Source organism: Taudactylus pleione, unplaced genomic scaffold, assembly GCF_031769625.1.
Source record: "Taudactylus pleione unplaced genomic scaffold, aTauple2 ptg000758l, whole genome shotgun sequence".
In the NCBI taxonomy this organism is placed as follows: Eukaryota; Metazoa; Chordata; class Amphibia; order Anura; family Myobatrachidae; genus Taudactylus; species Taudactylus pleione.
In genome coordinates, this window is record NW_028285160.1 from 8,070,543 (window position 1) to 8,084,853 (window position 14,311).

General features: G+C 49.5%; 1 protein-coding gene across 1 annotated transcript; it reads right to left on the minus strand.

Annotated features, from left to right (window-relative positions):
- Nucleotides 1-937: 937 nt before the first annotated feature.
- MALSU1 (mitochondrial assembly of ribosomal large subunit 1) lies at nt 938-11,898 on the minus strand. The gene is made up of 4 exons (XM_088457354.1): nt 11,514-11,898; nt 9,613-9,791; nt 1,741-1,822; nt 938-1,467 (listed from the first exon to the last, which is right to left on the minus strand). Exons 1-4 carry the CDS (start codon nt 11,767-11,769, stop codon nt 1,310-1,312), a joined length of 675 nt encoding a protein of 224 aa, XP_088313480.1. The 5' UTR covers nt 11,770-11,898; the 3' UTR covers nt 938-1,309.
- Nucleotides 11,899-14,311: the final 2,413 nt, after the last annotated feature.

Consider the following 14,311-nt stretch of genomic DNA (forward strand, 5'->3'; position numbering starts at 1 on the left):
CTTCGCTCGGTGTGTCTGATCAAAGGGGGCGTGCTGTCGATGTTGTTTGACAGCACGCCCCCTTTGGTAGGCGTGCCGGGGGCGTGCCACCCTGACAGGGGCGTTCCCACGGGAACGCCTCCCGTCAGAAGCCGGCCCACTGACATCACTAGTGATGTCAGTAGGAGTGATTTTGGCTCTGATAGAGCCAAAATCACTCCGGAGCTTGCGGTTGAAAACCTCAACCGCAGGCTCCGGCTCGCAGTTTCGATGGTCGCGATGGTCACGACCATCGCGGCCATCAAAATGCACGCTCGTATAGCCTGTGGGTGGTGACCCACAGCTATACGAGCGTCCAGGAGGACGCTCCATTTTCAGGGAGGCCGGCCCTCATTCAGAGCGTGCGCTCTGCTCAGAGCGTACGGCTCTGAGTGAGGGCCAAAGTCCTCTATCGTGCACCTGCTCAGCGGCTGCAAACAAAATGCCAAATTCCGAGTTAAGTTAACAAGACTTTATAATGGAATAGCAAAAGCTGCAGCAGGACGAGAAGTTAGCACGGCTAATTGAATGTGGGCCTATGACTAAAAACATATTTAAATTTAAGAAAATTAGAATATTCCTCAAACTGTAATTTGTATTCTATTTACAGTGTACCCATCCACTTGCACATCGGAGGTTCCCTCCATCCCCCCTCCCCCCCAAGGTCAGGATTAAAAGGAAATCTTTCCCTCTGAAAGTATTTTAAGCCCATATGCATGGATTGGTATACAGTGAACATTTAGACCCTGATGTTGGGCGGCCCGGGCTTGCTGTGCCAAATCTCTGCTGTCTTACATTTAAAAAAGTATAAGTGAGTTTATCTTCCTTTTCCTGCTGACAGGTATCAATGTGGCTCAGTGAAAGCCCAGTCTCTCCTATCCCTACTGTAGATATTTCTGTTATCAGGACACAGTGGGACTAGAGGTCAAGTTTATTTATTTTCGACTGAAGAGGATTTTAAAAGGTCTATTTGTTTGTATTCCAATAGGTTTCTGTACTGACACCCAAAATTTCTGTGGGTGACAGATCCATTCACATGTAAGAACCATCAATACAAATAAAATGTTCTTGCTCTCTCCTTTTCCAGAACCAAAGTGCTGCTCGCTGGATAAATCTTCTGCACCATCTTCCTAGCGTAATGACCAAAGAGAACAACATGGACATCCTAAATGTGTGTCACACTATACAGTTCACCTGAATATAAATGACGCACATTATCCAGTTCATCTCAATATAAATGACGCCCCCTATTCAGTTCATCTCGATATATGAAGTAATTATAGACGACGGATCACTCTTTATACTGTTGAAGTCCGAACATGAAATCTATTGGCAAAATCTCTTGCACCATCTGAGATAACTGGTCATCGTAGGATCGCAAAGTCCACAGCTTCTCCAATTGATAGGTCTCTCTGGTTTCTGCTAGCATGTAGTGAACCACAATATTACCTGTTCAATAAGGAAAAAAGTATGTGAGCATTACATGAGCAACATTAAAGGTTTGGCTCCTTTACTAACGAACATTGCGGTCAGCTGTAAACCGTGCACTGAACCGCGCCAACCAACTTTCACCTATCCGATACAAATTAAACAGTAACCCTATGGCTAACAACAAAGACAAAAGGAGCTTTGACATTTCTACTACTTCCACCTTTGTGGCGAAAATTCTTTACTTTATTCTCCATTAGAAGGTTTTTTTTAATGTTAACAAAGAACACCTACCAAAGTCTATGCACATCCAGTCATCCGTGTCCCTTCCCTCTATGCAAAGATGAGCTTTACTCTCCTCCTTCAGGTACTTGTACTGGGAAAGAACACAAAGGGCTGTTTACCGGTCACATTCTTCTAAACAGTTCTCTGTTACGTAGACAATCTAGTCAGTGTAATCCATTGCTCACCATTAGGAGAGAGGATTATGCAGCTGTCAATCAGCTCATAGCACTAAAAACACTGGAATGACATATATAACATGAAAGCGTTATGGACGGAATTTGTGAAAAAATATGAGATATGGTAAGAACTTACCCTTGTTATCTCTATTTCTACGAAGTCCATAGGGTTCCACAGGATACCTTGGGGGTATAGGTGTGACGTCAGTCGCAGGGCACCAAAGAGTTAAGCTTTCAGCCTCCCAGGATGCACTAGGTCCCCCTCCTATACCCCGCCCCCGGGCCAAGGCACCTCAGTTAGTTACCAAGCCATAGGCCGGAGGAGGAGAAGGAAGAGAGAGAACAAAGATCTGGACACATACAAGAATCACATTCTCACCAGAGGGAGACGGAAAACCGGTGACCAGAGCAAAGCCCATCTGCAGCACAGGTGCGACAGGGCGGGAGTCCTGTGGAACCCTATGGACTTCGTAGAAATAGAGATAACAAGGGTAAGTTCTTACCATATCTCATATTTTCTACTTCAGGGTCCATAGGGTATCCACAGGATACCTTGGGGATTTCCCAAAGCAGTATCCTTTAAGGGTGGGGACGCTCCTGTGCAGAAAGGAGAATCCGCCGCCCGAAGGAAGCATCCTGAGAGGCGAAGGTGTCAAACCTGTAATACCTCACGAAGGTATGGACAGAAGACCACGTAGCAGCCTTGCAGATCTGAACTGCCGAGGCACCACGTCGAGCTGCCCACGAAGGACCCACAGACCTAGTGGAATGAGCCTTCAGAGAAGGAGGGACCGGTAGGCCTTCATGAAGATAAGCTTCAGAAATAGCCATACGGATCCAGGCTGCCAAAGTTTGCTTTGAAGCAGGCCAACCCTTTTTACGGAAGCCAAAGAGGACAAACAAAGCGTCCGACTTCCTAAACGAAGAAGTGCGGTCAACATAAGTCCTTAAGGCCCGCACAACATCCAAAGAGGCCTCACCCACGGAAAGACCCGGTGAGTTAAAGGCCGGAACAACTATTTCCTCGTTAACATGAAACTGGGAAACAACTTTGGGAAGAAACTCGGGCCGAGTGCGGAGCACTGCCCTGTTCCCATAAAAAACCAAGAAAGGGGGTCTACAAGAAAGAGCCCCTAACTCAGAAACACGTCTGGCCGAAGCAATGGCCAGAAGGAAAACAGTCTTAGCTGTTAGCCATTTAAGATCCACTGAGCCCAGTGGTTCAAACGGCGGTCCTTGGAGAGCCCTCAGGACCACAGCCAAATCCCAAGGCGCCACAGGTGGAACAAAGGGCGGCTGAATGCGGAGAACACCCTGCATAAAGGTGCGCACATCCGGGATTGTAGCAATCCTACGGTGAAACCAGACAGATAGGGCCGAAACCTGTACCTTCAAAGAAGCAAGGCGAAGCCCATGATCTAGTCCCGCTTGCAGGAAGGCGAGAATCCGAGACAGACGAAACTCCCGCGGTGCATAACCTCTCGGTCGACACCACTGGAAGAACGTATGCCACACGCGATGGTATATCCTCGCGGAAGACGGTTTCCGAGCTCGCAACATGGTACGCACCACAGAGCTGGAAAACCCCCGGGACCTCAGCATGGCCGTCTCAACAGCCACGCCGTCAAAGACAGCCGAGTCAGGTCCGGGTGAAGGCAAGGACCCTGAGACAGAAGGTCCGGTCGTAGCGGCAACCGCAGAGGAATGTCCACGGACAGACCCTGAAGGTCTGAGAACCAGTGCCGTCTGGGCCACGCGGGAGCTATCAACAGGAGCGTCCCTCCTTCCTGTTTGAATTTCCGGATTACCCGTGGAAGAAGGGAGACCGGAGGGAACAGGTATGCGAACCGGAACGGACAGAGCATCCACCAGAGACGCCCCTTCGTCTCTTGTGCGAGACCCGTACACCGGCAACTTGTTGTTGTGCCGGGACGCCATGAGGTCGATTTCTGGAAGACCCCACCTGTCCACCAGTAGTTGAAAAACGTCCGGGTGCAGGGACCATTCCCCCGGATGAACGTCCTGGTGACTTAGAAAGTCCGCCTCCCAATTGAGCACTCCCGGGATGAAGACCGCTGATATGGCCGGAAGATTGCGCTCCGCCCAAACCAGGATCCGAGAGACCTCTACGAGAGCCGCCCGACTGCGAGTTCCTCCTTGCCTGTTTATGTAGGCCACGGTGGTAGCGTTGTCCGACTGGACCTGCACCGGGCGACCCTGGAGAAACCGCTGTGCCTGCTGGAGAGCATTGAAGACCGCACGGAGTTCCAAGATATTTATTGGAAGCTCCGCTTCTGTCGGCGTCCACCTGCCCTGGAACAAGTGTGGACCCGAAACTGCTCCCCAGCCCCGAAGACTGGCGTCCGTTGTCAACAGGACCCAATTTGGAACCCAGAACGGACGTCCCTTGTTGAGGTGGGTCGTCTGTAACCACCACGTAAGGGACAGGCGAACCTCCTGGGTGAGCACAATCGTCTGGGACTTCAGAGACTGAGTCAGCCCGTTCCACTTGGACAGGATCAGGAGCTGCAGAGATCTGGAGTGAAACTGGGCGTATTCCACCATGTCGAACACCGACACCATGGAGCCCAGTAACCTCATCGCCGAGTGTAAGGACACCCGGCGGCTGTGCAGACAACTGCGCACCCTTGACTGTAAAGCAGAGATCTTGTCCTCCTTCACGAAGATCCTTTGCTGTCCCGAGTCCAATAAGGCTCCAAGATGCAGAATCCTCCGAGACGGGATTAGAGTGGACTTCTGCCAGTTGATTAGCCAGCCGTGCCGTTGCAGCAGTGCAATGGTCAGGTCCAAGTGGCGTAACAGGAGCTCTGGAGATCCTGCCACCAATAACAGGTCGTCCAAATACGGCAACATGCGGACTCCCTGCAGCCGCAGAGAAGCCGCCATGACCGCCATCACCTTGGTGAAAACACGTGGTGCTGTTGCCAGGCCAAAAGGTAACGCCCGAAACTGGAAGTGGTCGCTGCTGATTGCGAACCTGAGGAACTGTTGATGGCGCCAAAGAATAGGGACATGCAGGTAAGCGTCCTGTATGTCCAATGACACCAAGTAGTCCCCAGGTTCCAGCGCCAGAATGATGGACCGTAGGGTCTCCATCCGAAACTTCGGGACCCGCAAAGACTTGTTGAGTGCTTTGAGGTTGAGAATCGGACGATATGACCCATTGGGTTTCTGTACCAAAAATAGATTTGAATAGAAACCCTGGCCCCTCTGGGAGAATGGAACCGCCACTATAACTCCAGCCTGGAGCATAGTGTGCAATACTTTCCGCAGCTCCGTAGCCTTGTTCCGGTCTGATGGGAGACCCGTGGTGAAGAAGCGAGCCGGGGGTCTGTGCCGGAAGGAGAGGGCGTATCCGTGAGAAACCACCTCCAGAACCCAAGTGTCTGTCGTAGTGGTCGACCAACACTGGGCGAACTGTAGCAGGCGGCCTCCCACCCTGGGATCCCCCAAAGGGAGGCCCGGACCGTCAGGCCGCAGGCTTGTCATCTGGCTTGGGGGCCGGACGTCTGGTACTCCATGCCTGCTTCCGGGGCTTGACCGATTTCTTAGGGCCAGCCTGTCGAGGAAACGACTGTGGTTTGGGCCTGCCCTGGGCCCTAGATGACCGAAAGGACGATGGTCCCGAACCAGAAGGAGCAGCGGCCGACGGGAGACAGGCAGATTTGGCTGCCGCCAGCGTGGCCACAATCTTATCCAGATCCGGACCGAAGAGAACTTCTCCGGTAAACGGCAACGCTTCCAGACCTTTCTTGGAATCTGCGTCCGCCTTCCAGGATCGCAGCCACAAGGTGCGACGAGCAGCTACCGCTGCTGAAGAAATTCTAGACACCAGAGTACTAATGTCTAGAGCCGCCTCGTTGATGTAGGTGGCCGAATCACGGAGATTGCCAATCAACTCCGCCTGATCGGCCGGACAGTCGGATTCAAAAGAAGCCTCTAATGAATCCGCCCAGCGCTCCATCGCTCTGGCAACCCAGCAAATGGCCATAGCCGGCCGTGCTGCCCCCCCTGCAAGGGAATAAGCGGACTTCAGGCAGATTTCTACCTTGCGGTCCGTAGCATCCTTAAGGGAGGACATGGATGGCATCGGCAATGTGGCACTACGGACAAGACGGGTCACGTGAGAATCCACCTGTGGAGGGGATTCCCACTTCGCAAAATAATTATCCGCGAACGGATAAGCCACCGCCAGGCGTCTCTGCGGCTGGTATCTTTTGCCAGGTTGTTTCCACGCCTCCTCTAAATGGTCCACCAACTGACCCGAAAGAGGAAAGACTGTGGCATCGCCCTTCACATCTTTGAAAAAGGCATACTTAGATTTAGCCGCTGGGGGAACTTCGTCCTCAATCACCAAGGCTGTGCGGACCGCCCGAATAAGTCCAGGAATATATACTTTGGACTTAGCATCAGCGTCCTTAGTATGGAGAGGTTCCTGATCGTAAGGATCTAGAATCTCCCCATCATCAGACGTCCCTTCGTCATCCTCATAAGGAGCGGACAGAGACGCCACCGGCCTTTTATGAGACCGCATCACAGACTCCCCTTGCAACACATCCGACAAGTGCTGTACAGAACTCGTCAGGGAGTTAACCCACGCTGGCTCCTGAGAACCCGGGAGCGGGGAAATAGGGAGACTGTGGGGTACCACCAATTGTCGTGGGAACCCCTGCATGGGTGACGACACCACAGACTGCTGGGACAAACCCCTCGGAGTAAACGCGGGCTGCGGAGCTAACTGGCCCACTAAAGCTGTTAACGCCTGAGCGAAACAAGCCCAGGGCGGCTCCTGTACCGGTGCTGTAACCGTAATAGGCCGCGCCATGGACAAACACTGCCGGCAAAGGCCCTCCGCGCTACCCTCCCCCTCCGCTAACGGTACTTTGCACGTGGTACACTGTAGCCGGAGGGGAAAATCACTTTCAGACATGATGGCACCACGTATGTGACCTCTCTCACCAATTAAGTATTAAATAGGCGAGAGACCACCCTGCAGCACCGCACCGCAAGGGCTTTAGCAGAAAGAACAGGGACAGTAATAAAGCTGACAGTTTAGATGAAGAAAAGATTACAGGCAGCAGCGCTAGCACAGTCACATACAATGCAGAGAAATAACAATTCCTGCACTAACAGCGCTGATCACTCAACTACACAGACACAGGGCCTGGTAGGACACAGCGCTGCATACACAGACCTGACCACAGCGGAGGAGAGGTATGCGGGGGGACCCAGACCACGATGCTTCCGTCCAGCGCTTCCAGCAGCGTTCACCATGCGTTCTGGAGAAGATGGCCGCCGAGGAGCAGAGAGGAGGCCGGCCTGGGGGAGGAGCGCTGCCACAGGACCAGTCGGCAGCATGCAGAGAGGGCTGTGTGCAGCGGGGGAGGCGCCGGCTGTGAGACAGGGAAGGCGCGCTCCCCTGGCATGCATTTAACCCCTGGGACGCCGCAGCGCTACCGCTCTGCTGCGGTCCGCTGTCCCAGGGGGTAGTGGAAGCGCAGGTTGGTCGCCTGGCTCCACGCTGCAGCCAGTCCCCAGGGAGCCCCCTGCCTGGGGACTTAGGACCATGTGATCAGCGGGGACCCACCGCGGGACCCCGCTGCTTACCTCTGTCCCCCTTGAATCCGGCCATGGTCCGGAGCATCTGGGGTCACCGCTAGCTGTGACCCCAGACGCCCACCAGCATCCCCGGATCAGTACCGGCGTTCTGGTACCGGCGGGGTGTAGGGAAGACAGCATGGACGTCAGGACTGACTGTCCATGCTGTACATCCAGTTGTGCAGCCACAGCTGCATGAAGAATAAGCTTCAGGGGCTCTTCTAGCCCCCACTCCAACAGGTGCACCCGACTCCGGCCGGGCACCAAACTAAACTGGGGTGCCTTGGCCCGGGGGCGGGGTATAGGAGGGGGACCTAGTGCATCCTGGGAGGCTGAAAGCTTAACTCTTTGGTGCCCTGCGACTGACGTCACACCTATACCCCCAAGGTATCCTGTGGATACTCTATGGACCCTGAAGTAGAAATATGTGTAGATCAGCAAAATCGGGTTGAAATTCCAGATGATGGAGAAGGGAGTGTGGGGGGCAGCACCGGTTACCTATACCACAGCGCATACAGCGATATGAATGTTTTTTTAATACATTTTGTTCCATTACATGTTTCACGTTTAGCTTGTTTTTACCCATCATTTTGTTGTGGTTTTCTTTTTCTTTATTGAGTTAATTAGAACAGATGAATAGAAAAAGATCATATTAATGTTTGAGCAGTTCTGCCAACAGTTACTACACTTCTGCACACAGCAAGGAAAATTATTATGAGGGATTTATTTACTAAGCGTCGGCTTCTGATCGATTTTAGTATGGATATCCTGAAAACCTGGACTGTTAAGGAGCCTTGAGGACAGTGGGCCTGATTCAGAGCCGGACGCTCTGACAGAGCGCTAGCTCTGAATCAGGGCCGGCCTTCTGTTTTTTTAGAGCGGCCACCTGGCCGCTCGCATAGCTGTGGGTGACCACCCATAGCTATAGCGAGCTGCCAGGAAGTTGGTCGCGATGGTCAAGACCATCGGGCTTGCGACGAGACCTTTGTGGTAGGGTCTCGTTGCCGCAAGCCCTAGAGTGCTTTCAGCTCTACCAGAGCCGAAAGCACTCCCACTGACATCACTTATGATGTCAGTGGAGCCGGCCTCCGTCTGGGCAGCCACGCCCCCGGCCCGCCCACCAAAGGGGGCGTGCTGTCACTCAACATCGGCAGCACGCCCCCTTTGATACGAGACCCGGAGTGACGGTTTGCCCATCGCTATCCGGGTCTCGCGCATGCGCACAACGGAGCGGGTCTGAATCAGGCCCAGAGTTTAGGAACCCCTGTCGTAATCAATCACATGTTAATATGACCCATTGCTTAAAATTAATCATTGAATCCCTGATAAGCAGGTAATACTGTGCTTTACTATAGAATCATCATGTTACTGCACATTGTAGCTATCAACTGCAGTCAACAGAAGTAAATGTATTTCTTGTTCATTACTGACCATGCAAGTATAGATGTCTTCTCCAATATCATACTAACAAATACTTTGCTTGTTGTGCTGAATTTAACATTATGAAATTGATAATGCTAAAAAAATAAACTTCATCTTCACGCAAATGATGGCAACTTGTTAGCCCTTTAAAAATGTACACATTATTAAGTATAGGGTTTGTACTTAGCAATGCACCTATGTATGATTGTTGTTGTTCCTAAATAAAACAAAAAAGTTGTCACACCAGAGGTGTATTAAAGACACGTAGGTAATATACACTAAGGAAAGAGGCACCCTAAAGGAGCCATCTTATCTCCCAGGTGACACGTACCTACCATTGACAAGACGCAGGCTACACCTTCACTTTATTTTTAGGAGCACTGTGTCTCCATTTTATTAAATTAGTATTACTACAATATTGGTTGCTGTTTTGTTGTTTTTTAAATCACAACATCAATCATACATAGTTGCAGCGCTAAGTACAAACCCTATATAACACTTACGTTGAATTTTGCAAGACTGGACTACTCGAATGCTTAGGTGCTCCCAACCACACATGATGGTCTTGTAGAGCACTACTACAGTTACCCTATATTCTGTGCACATTATTAAGTGTCAAATTTATATGCCAGCAAGTGCTACTAATGCAGATATCGGATTGTACCATTTTCAGGGTGTATTGTGCCATTGCTTGGAGATGTCGTGTAGAGGTTCCACCGACAACCACAAAATATTCAACGTATTTCATTTCTGGGGGTATCCTGATGACGCAGAGATCTTTACCGTTTTCCTGCCATAGCAAATCTACAATTAGGTTTATATTGAACTCTGGAAGACCCTCATCTGAAAAAAAAACAATAATATAAAAATACAAAGATAACTTTATGACAGCTAAATTAATATCTACAGGAAACAGGCAAAATGATTGAGGTAAAATCCTTCATCTACTGTATGAGAAGTAGATGAGTCATGAGACTTGTTCTTAGTGAATCGACAGACTACATTGGTGCAGCCCACAAAATACCTTCCATCAACGTCCGTAAGGCTACAATGCTGGCATTTGAGATGTGTGGAGTGTTTTGTATAGTTTGTAATAAAGAAAATGGAGTTCTTGAAAATGCTGCTGTTGCAACATAAGTAGTGCAAACAGGTAAAGACTTATGGTGCATACACACAGTCAGATATGTCAGATGAATGATTCGCAAACGACTGAACGACTTCAGCCTGTATTAAAATGAATGAAATCGACCAAATCTGACTGCAAACACGTCAGATGTCAGATATCGTTATCTGACAAACGGGAACGTTCATCGTTCATTGTTGCCCACGTGTCAGATTTTTCTTTCAGATATGAACGATTGAACGATTTTTAAAATTGTTATCGTTCAGATCTGAAGAAAAATCTGACCGGGGGTATGCACCATTATTTGAAACAATGAATTTTTAGTGTTACATTGCGCAATAAATTGGCACATACTTTGAAATAGTTATCATATGAGTGTAACTACACACATCCAATGTGGGTATGTAAGGCATCACCTCATGGCCACCAACTTTCATTGCCAATTTTACCTAGTACCCCACAGAGGTGGGTAGGAAAATGTAGCAATGTTGAGCTACCATCACAGAGAATGTAATTTTCCTCTGTGTATAATACAGAACTGGACCCCTGAATAATAGATGTATTCAGTAGTCCGTCCTGCTGGCTCCTAGATTTTACAAGGTGACATTTAGAGGCTTATGTATAATGATCACATTTGCTATGCGATCTGGGCACGATATTTGCACCCACGATTGCAATGCAGGCATGTATTACAATACAACGGCAGGAACTCGTCCCTGTGATGTGCTGGGGGTGAAGTGACCGCGTCAGCGTTCTCTTCACTTCTGTGTCGGGGATCCTGCATATGCGCAGTCTACAGACCAAACGTGTGGCGGCCATTGCTAGGGGAGGGTTCCTATGGAACACTCTCCCGGCTGTTTTTGCTATGCATAGCCCTTAAGCTACAGCGCCTTACGCCATCTTCAGATGGTGTTAGCTGTGGGGGCCAGGCTCCGGAACGCTTTGCATTCTGGAACTTGGGAAATCTGACAGCATCGCATCCCCCGTAGAAACCCTCCGAAGTTGTGGTTGCTGGCAAAAATGGAGCGACCGCAAAGCTCCCCAATCCTTCCATAACACATTCAAGGGATATTCTATATTTGCGGGTGTTTTCTGGGAACAAGCCGCAAATATTTAATGATAAACGGGCCCCTTATAAACATAAAGAAAGGCAACTCAGGCCCAGATTTTTTTTCTGCAATTTATAAATAACCCTTTTGGTTGCTGTTTATTTCTGAGATATTATGTGTGTGCCATATAAGTTATACACTTTGCATCCTATAGGAGGAGTGTATAATATAGTACAGTTCTACATAAACAAAGTCCAAAGAGAGGGGGTTGATGGGATTTAAAAGAAGTACAAAAATAGGGATAGTTTGGAAATAATATGTTACAAAAGGATGACCTGACGCAGCCGCCCAGTCACCTAGTGAGTAGTGACAGTATATTCTTATGTCATATACCCATCATCTTCCCTGCAGTGGCTCCTTCCGCCGGGTTGTTGCCAGGGTCCAGTGTATGCTCGCTAGTATGGGAGCTGATCCCTCGCAGTGGGCATGCCCCGGCGCCGGGCAGCAGGGAGGACTGAGGACATAGCGCCCAGGATCTTGCAGACGCTCCAGCATGTGGTGACAGCAGACGGACACCGGGCTGTAAGGTAAGACATGCTCTGCACTCCCCTCCCCGCGCTAACACCCGGATCACTCTCTGGGCCCACATTCTACGCCACGCGCGTGTCTTCCTGCCTGCTGCGACCTTCCGGACCCTGCACCGAGTGGAACGCACGACAAAGCTGCACGACTATTGGTCGCTAGGACGCCATTGCCAGCACCAGGATGTGGACTGGGCAGCCGCCGCCGTTTCAGCGTAGCGCCACCTGCTGGGCAGCAAAGGAAGATGGGTACTGTGTCACACTCATATGGCGAACAGCTTTGATAAGTGAAATTATTGCAAACTCCTGGAAAATGCATTATTTTCTGTATGCTAATAATTAGTATTTTTGTTACATCTTTGGAATCACATAAATATTCATCAGTAAAAATGTTGGTAGGTAGTAAATTGTTATAAATTTGTCAGGAAAGAATACTCAGGGTTCCATTAATTATACTAATTGCCAGAGGCATATTTTGTTTAGTGTCACTGTGATACTTATGAATATGCCACTTATATTTACCATCACCTGTGCAGTGAGGTCCAGCTGTGTACCCTTCTCTGGAGTGTCCTCTGGTGTATAGACTGCCGTCTAAAGCTGGGTACACATTAAATGATGTGTGTACCCAGCGATGTTGCCGACTATCCCAGCACCGACGGGGCGACATATCGGGCATTTTTATTGATTTGTCGTTCTATTGTGTGGGAATCAGCCCAATCGTTAAAGATATCGTGTAGGGGCCATAACCCTGCCAGCAAGGGGCTACCGACTAATGCACATGTGCGATGGCAATCTGCACATACACCTAGTGCCATAGTTGTAATTGGTGCAGCTGCTATAGGCCCAAGCAAGCTGCCTCCAGGATCCGCCACTCCCCCTGCATCCAGTCATGCAGCACTGTCTACAACAGTCAAACTGCTGCTGCGGTTCTGCCTGCCCTGCTGGGACGTCCGTGGGAGGAGGTGTGGAGGCCTGAGCAGGCAGCACCGCAGCAAAAGTGGATTAAGGGGCAGCGCTGGGATATGTGTAACAAACTCCCCTTTCTCAGGCCCGCCCTCGCAAGCGTGCATTTGCCTGCTGCCATTATGCACTGCAGAGTAATGGAGCGTACACACGGTCAGATTTGTCAGACTTGTCAGATTTGTCAGATGAACGACTGAACGATTGAACGATTGAACGATTTTACCTAAGATTTTGAATGATTTGAACGATTGAACGATTTTTGACTGCATTAAAATGAATGGAATCGTCCAAGTCTGACTGCAAACCCATCAGATGTCAGATATCGTTATCTGACAAATGGGAACGCGCATCGTTGATCGTCCATCGTTCAGGCATGTCAGATATGAACGATTTTCCTTCAGATATGAACGACTGAACGATTTTTAAATCGTTATCGTTCATATCTGAAGGAAAAATCTGATCGTGTGTATGCACCATAAGAGGTGAGGAGGTGGGGCAGATGAGAGGGGACAGGTTGGATGAGGCGAGGGGGCAGGCTGAACTCGCAGATGGGTGGGCCAGACGAGGAGCAGGGGGTGGGGGGGGGGTTGTTCTGGGAGGGAATCATAGGGAGGAAAAAAGAGGAAGTACTGAGAGCAAACACTAATATAAAGAATGGAATGAGACGGGGGTATAGGATGGAGGATAGAGCACCTGAGACAAAGGAGAGCTGAGGGGATAATACTGTTTGTTTGGGGAAGAGAGCAACAAAGAAGGAAACCAAGTGCCAAAAGGTGTTGTTCAGTTAACAAGTTTCCAAATGTACAAGCTGCTGCTCACCACCTGGGAGTGATGCCACCACTCCTAAAAAACACACTGTGCAAAATAGTTATGACGCAGGTGGATAAAGCGCTGCACACACAAAGGTCACTGCAGAGGTTGTAACATAAATATTTAATACATCTGCTAAAAATATTTACCAGTGTAAAAATCAATGACAATCTAAATCTAATTGAGAAAGTCGCTGGTTGCGGTGAAACGCATTAAGGATTTACAGACAAGTGTCAACGCACTTCCAGATCGATACTCAGCAGGACTGCACTTCTGGACCAGCCTCCAATTTGGATTTTCCCGTATCCATTGTTGACCTGTGGCCACACCACCTCCACACTAGCTTAGTGCACCATCATGCCATACCAAATCGCCCATTCGCAGCCAAGCTTGACCTCCCAGCGCAGCGTTCTACAACAGGGCTGGTGGAGAGACACAGTCAATATACGGATAGCCACAGCGGTGACTTGGCTAGCAGGAGCGGCAATCCCACTTCGCTGCCGGACACGGACCTGCTGCGGCTACACACCTACACTCATGGTTGGTGACAGGACCATTTTACACACAGTACCTTCAGTGACTCATTGGAAAACCTTTTCATGGAGGCTGTTGTGAACTGTCCTTTATCCAGCTAAGTGCAGTCACTATCTTCCACTGCTACACGCCTAAGTACTGATTAGTTTTCTAGCAAATTACCTTTGGACAGCATATATCTCTATTACAATCCATTAGAGATACATTGTTGCACTCCAGTGGAACATTTAAGCTGAATTTTCTTACTTTATAATTGCCTTTATAATGTGTGGATATCTATGTTTATTTTATAAATAGACTGAA

What these genes read in the sequence shown, in the direction of transcription:
- MALSU1 (XM_088457354.1), bottom strand. Translation starts at nt 11,769, where the DNA reads ATGTGGGCCCAGAGAGTGATCCGGGTGTTAGCGCGGGGAGGGGAGTGC. An exon ending in CACTGCAGGGAAGATGATGG is followed by an intron (nt 9,792 to 11,513) that starts GTATATGACATA and finishes TTTTTTTTTCAG; the next exon opens with ATGAGGGTCTTCCAGAGTTC. An exon ending in CTGGATGTGCATAGACTTTG is followed by an intron (nt 1,468 to 1,740) that starts GTAGGTGTTCTT and finishes CTTATTGAACAG; the next exon opens with GTAATATTGTGGTTCACTAC.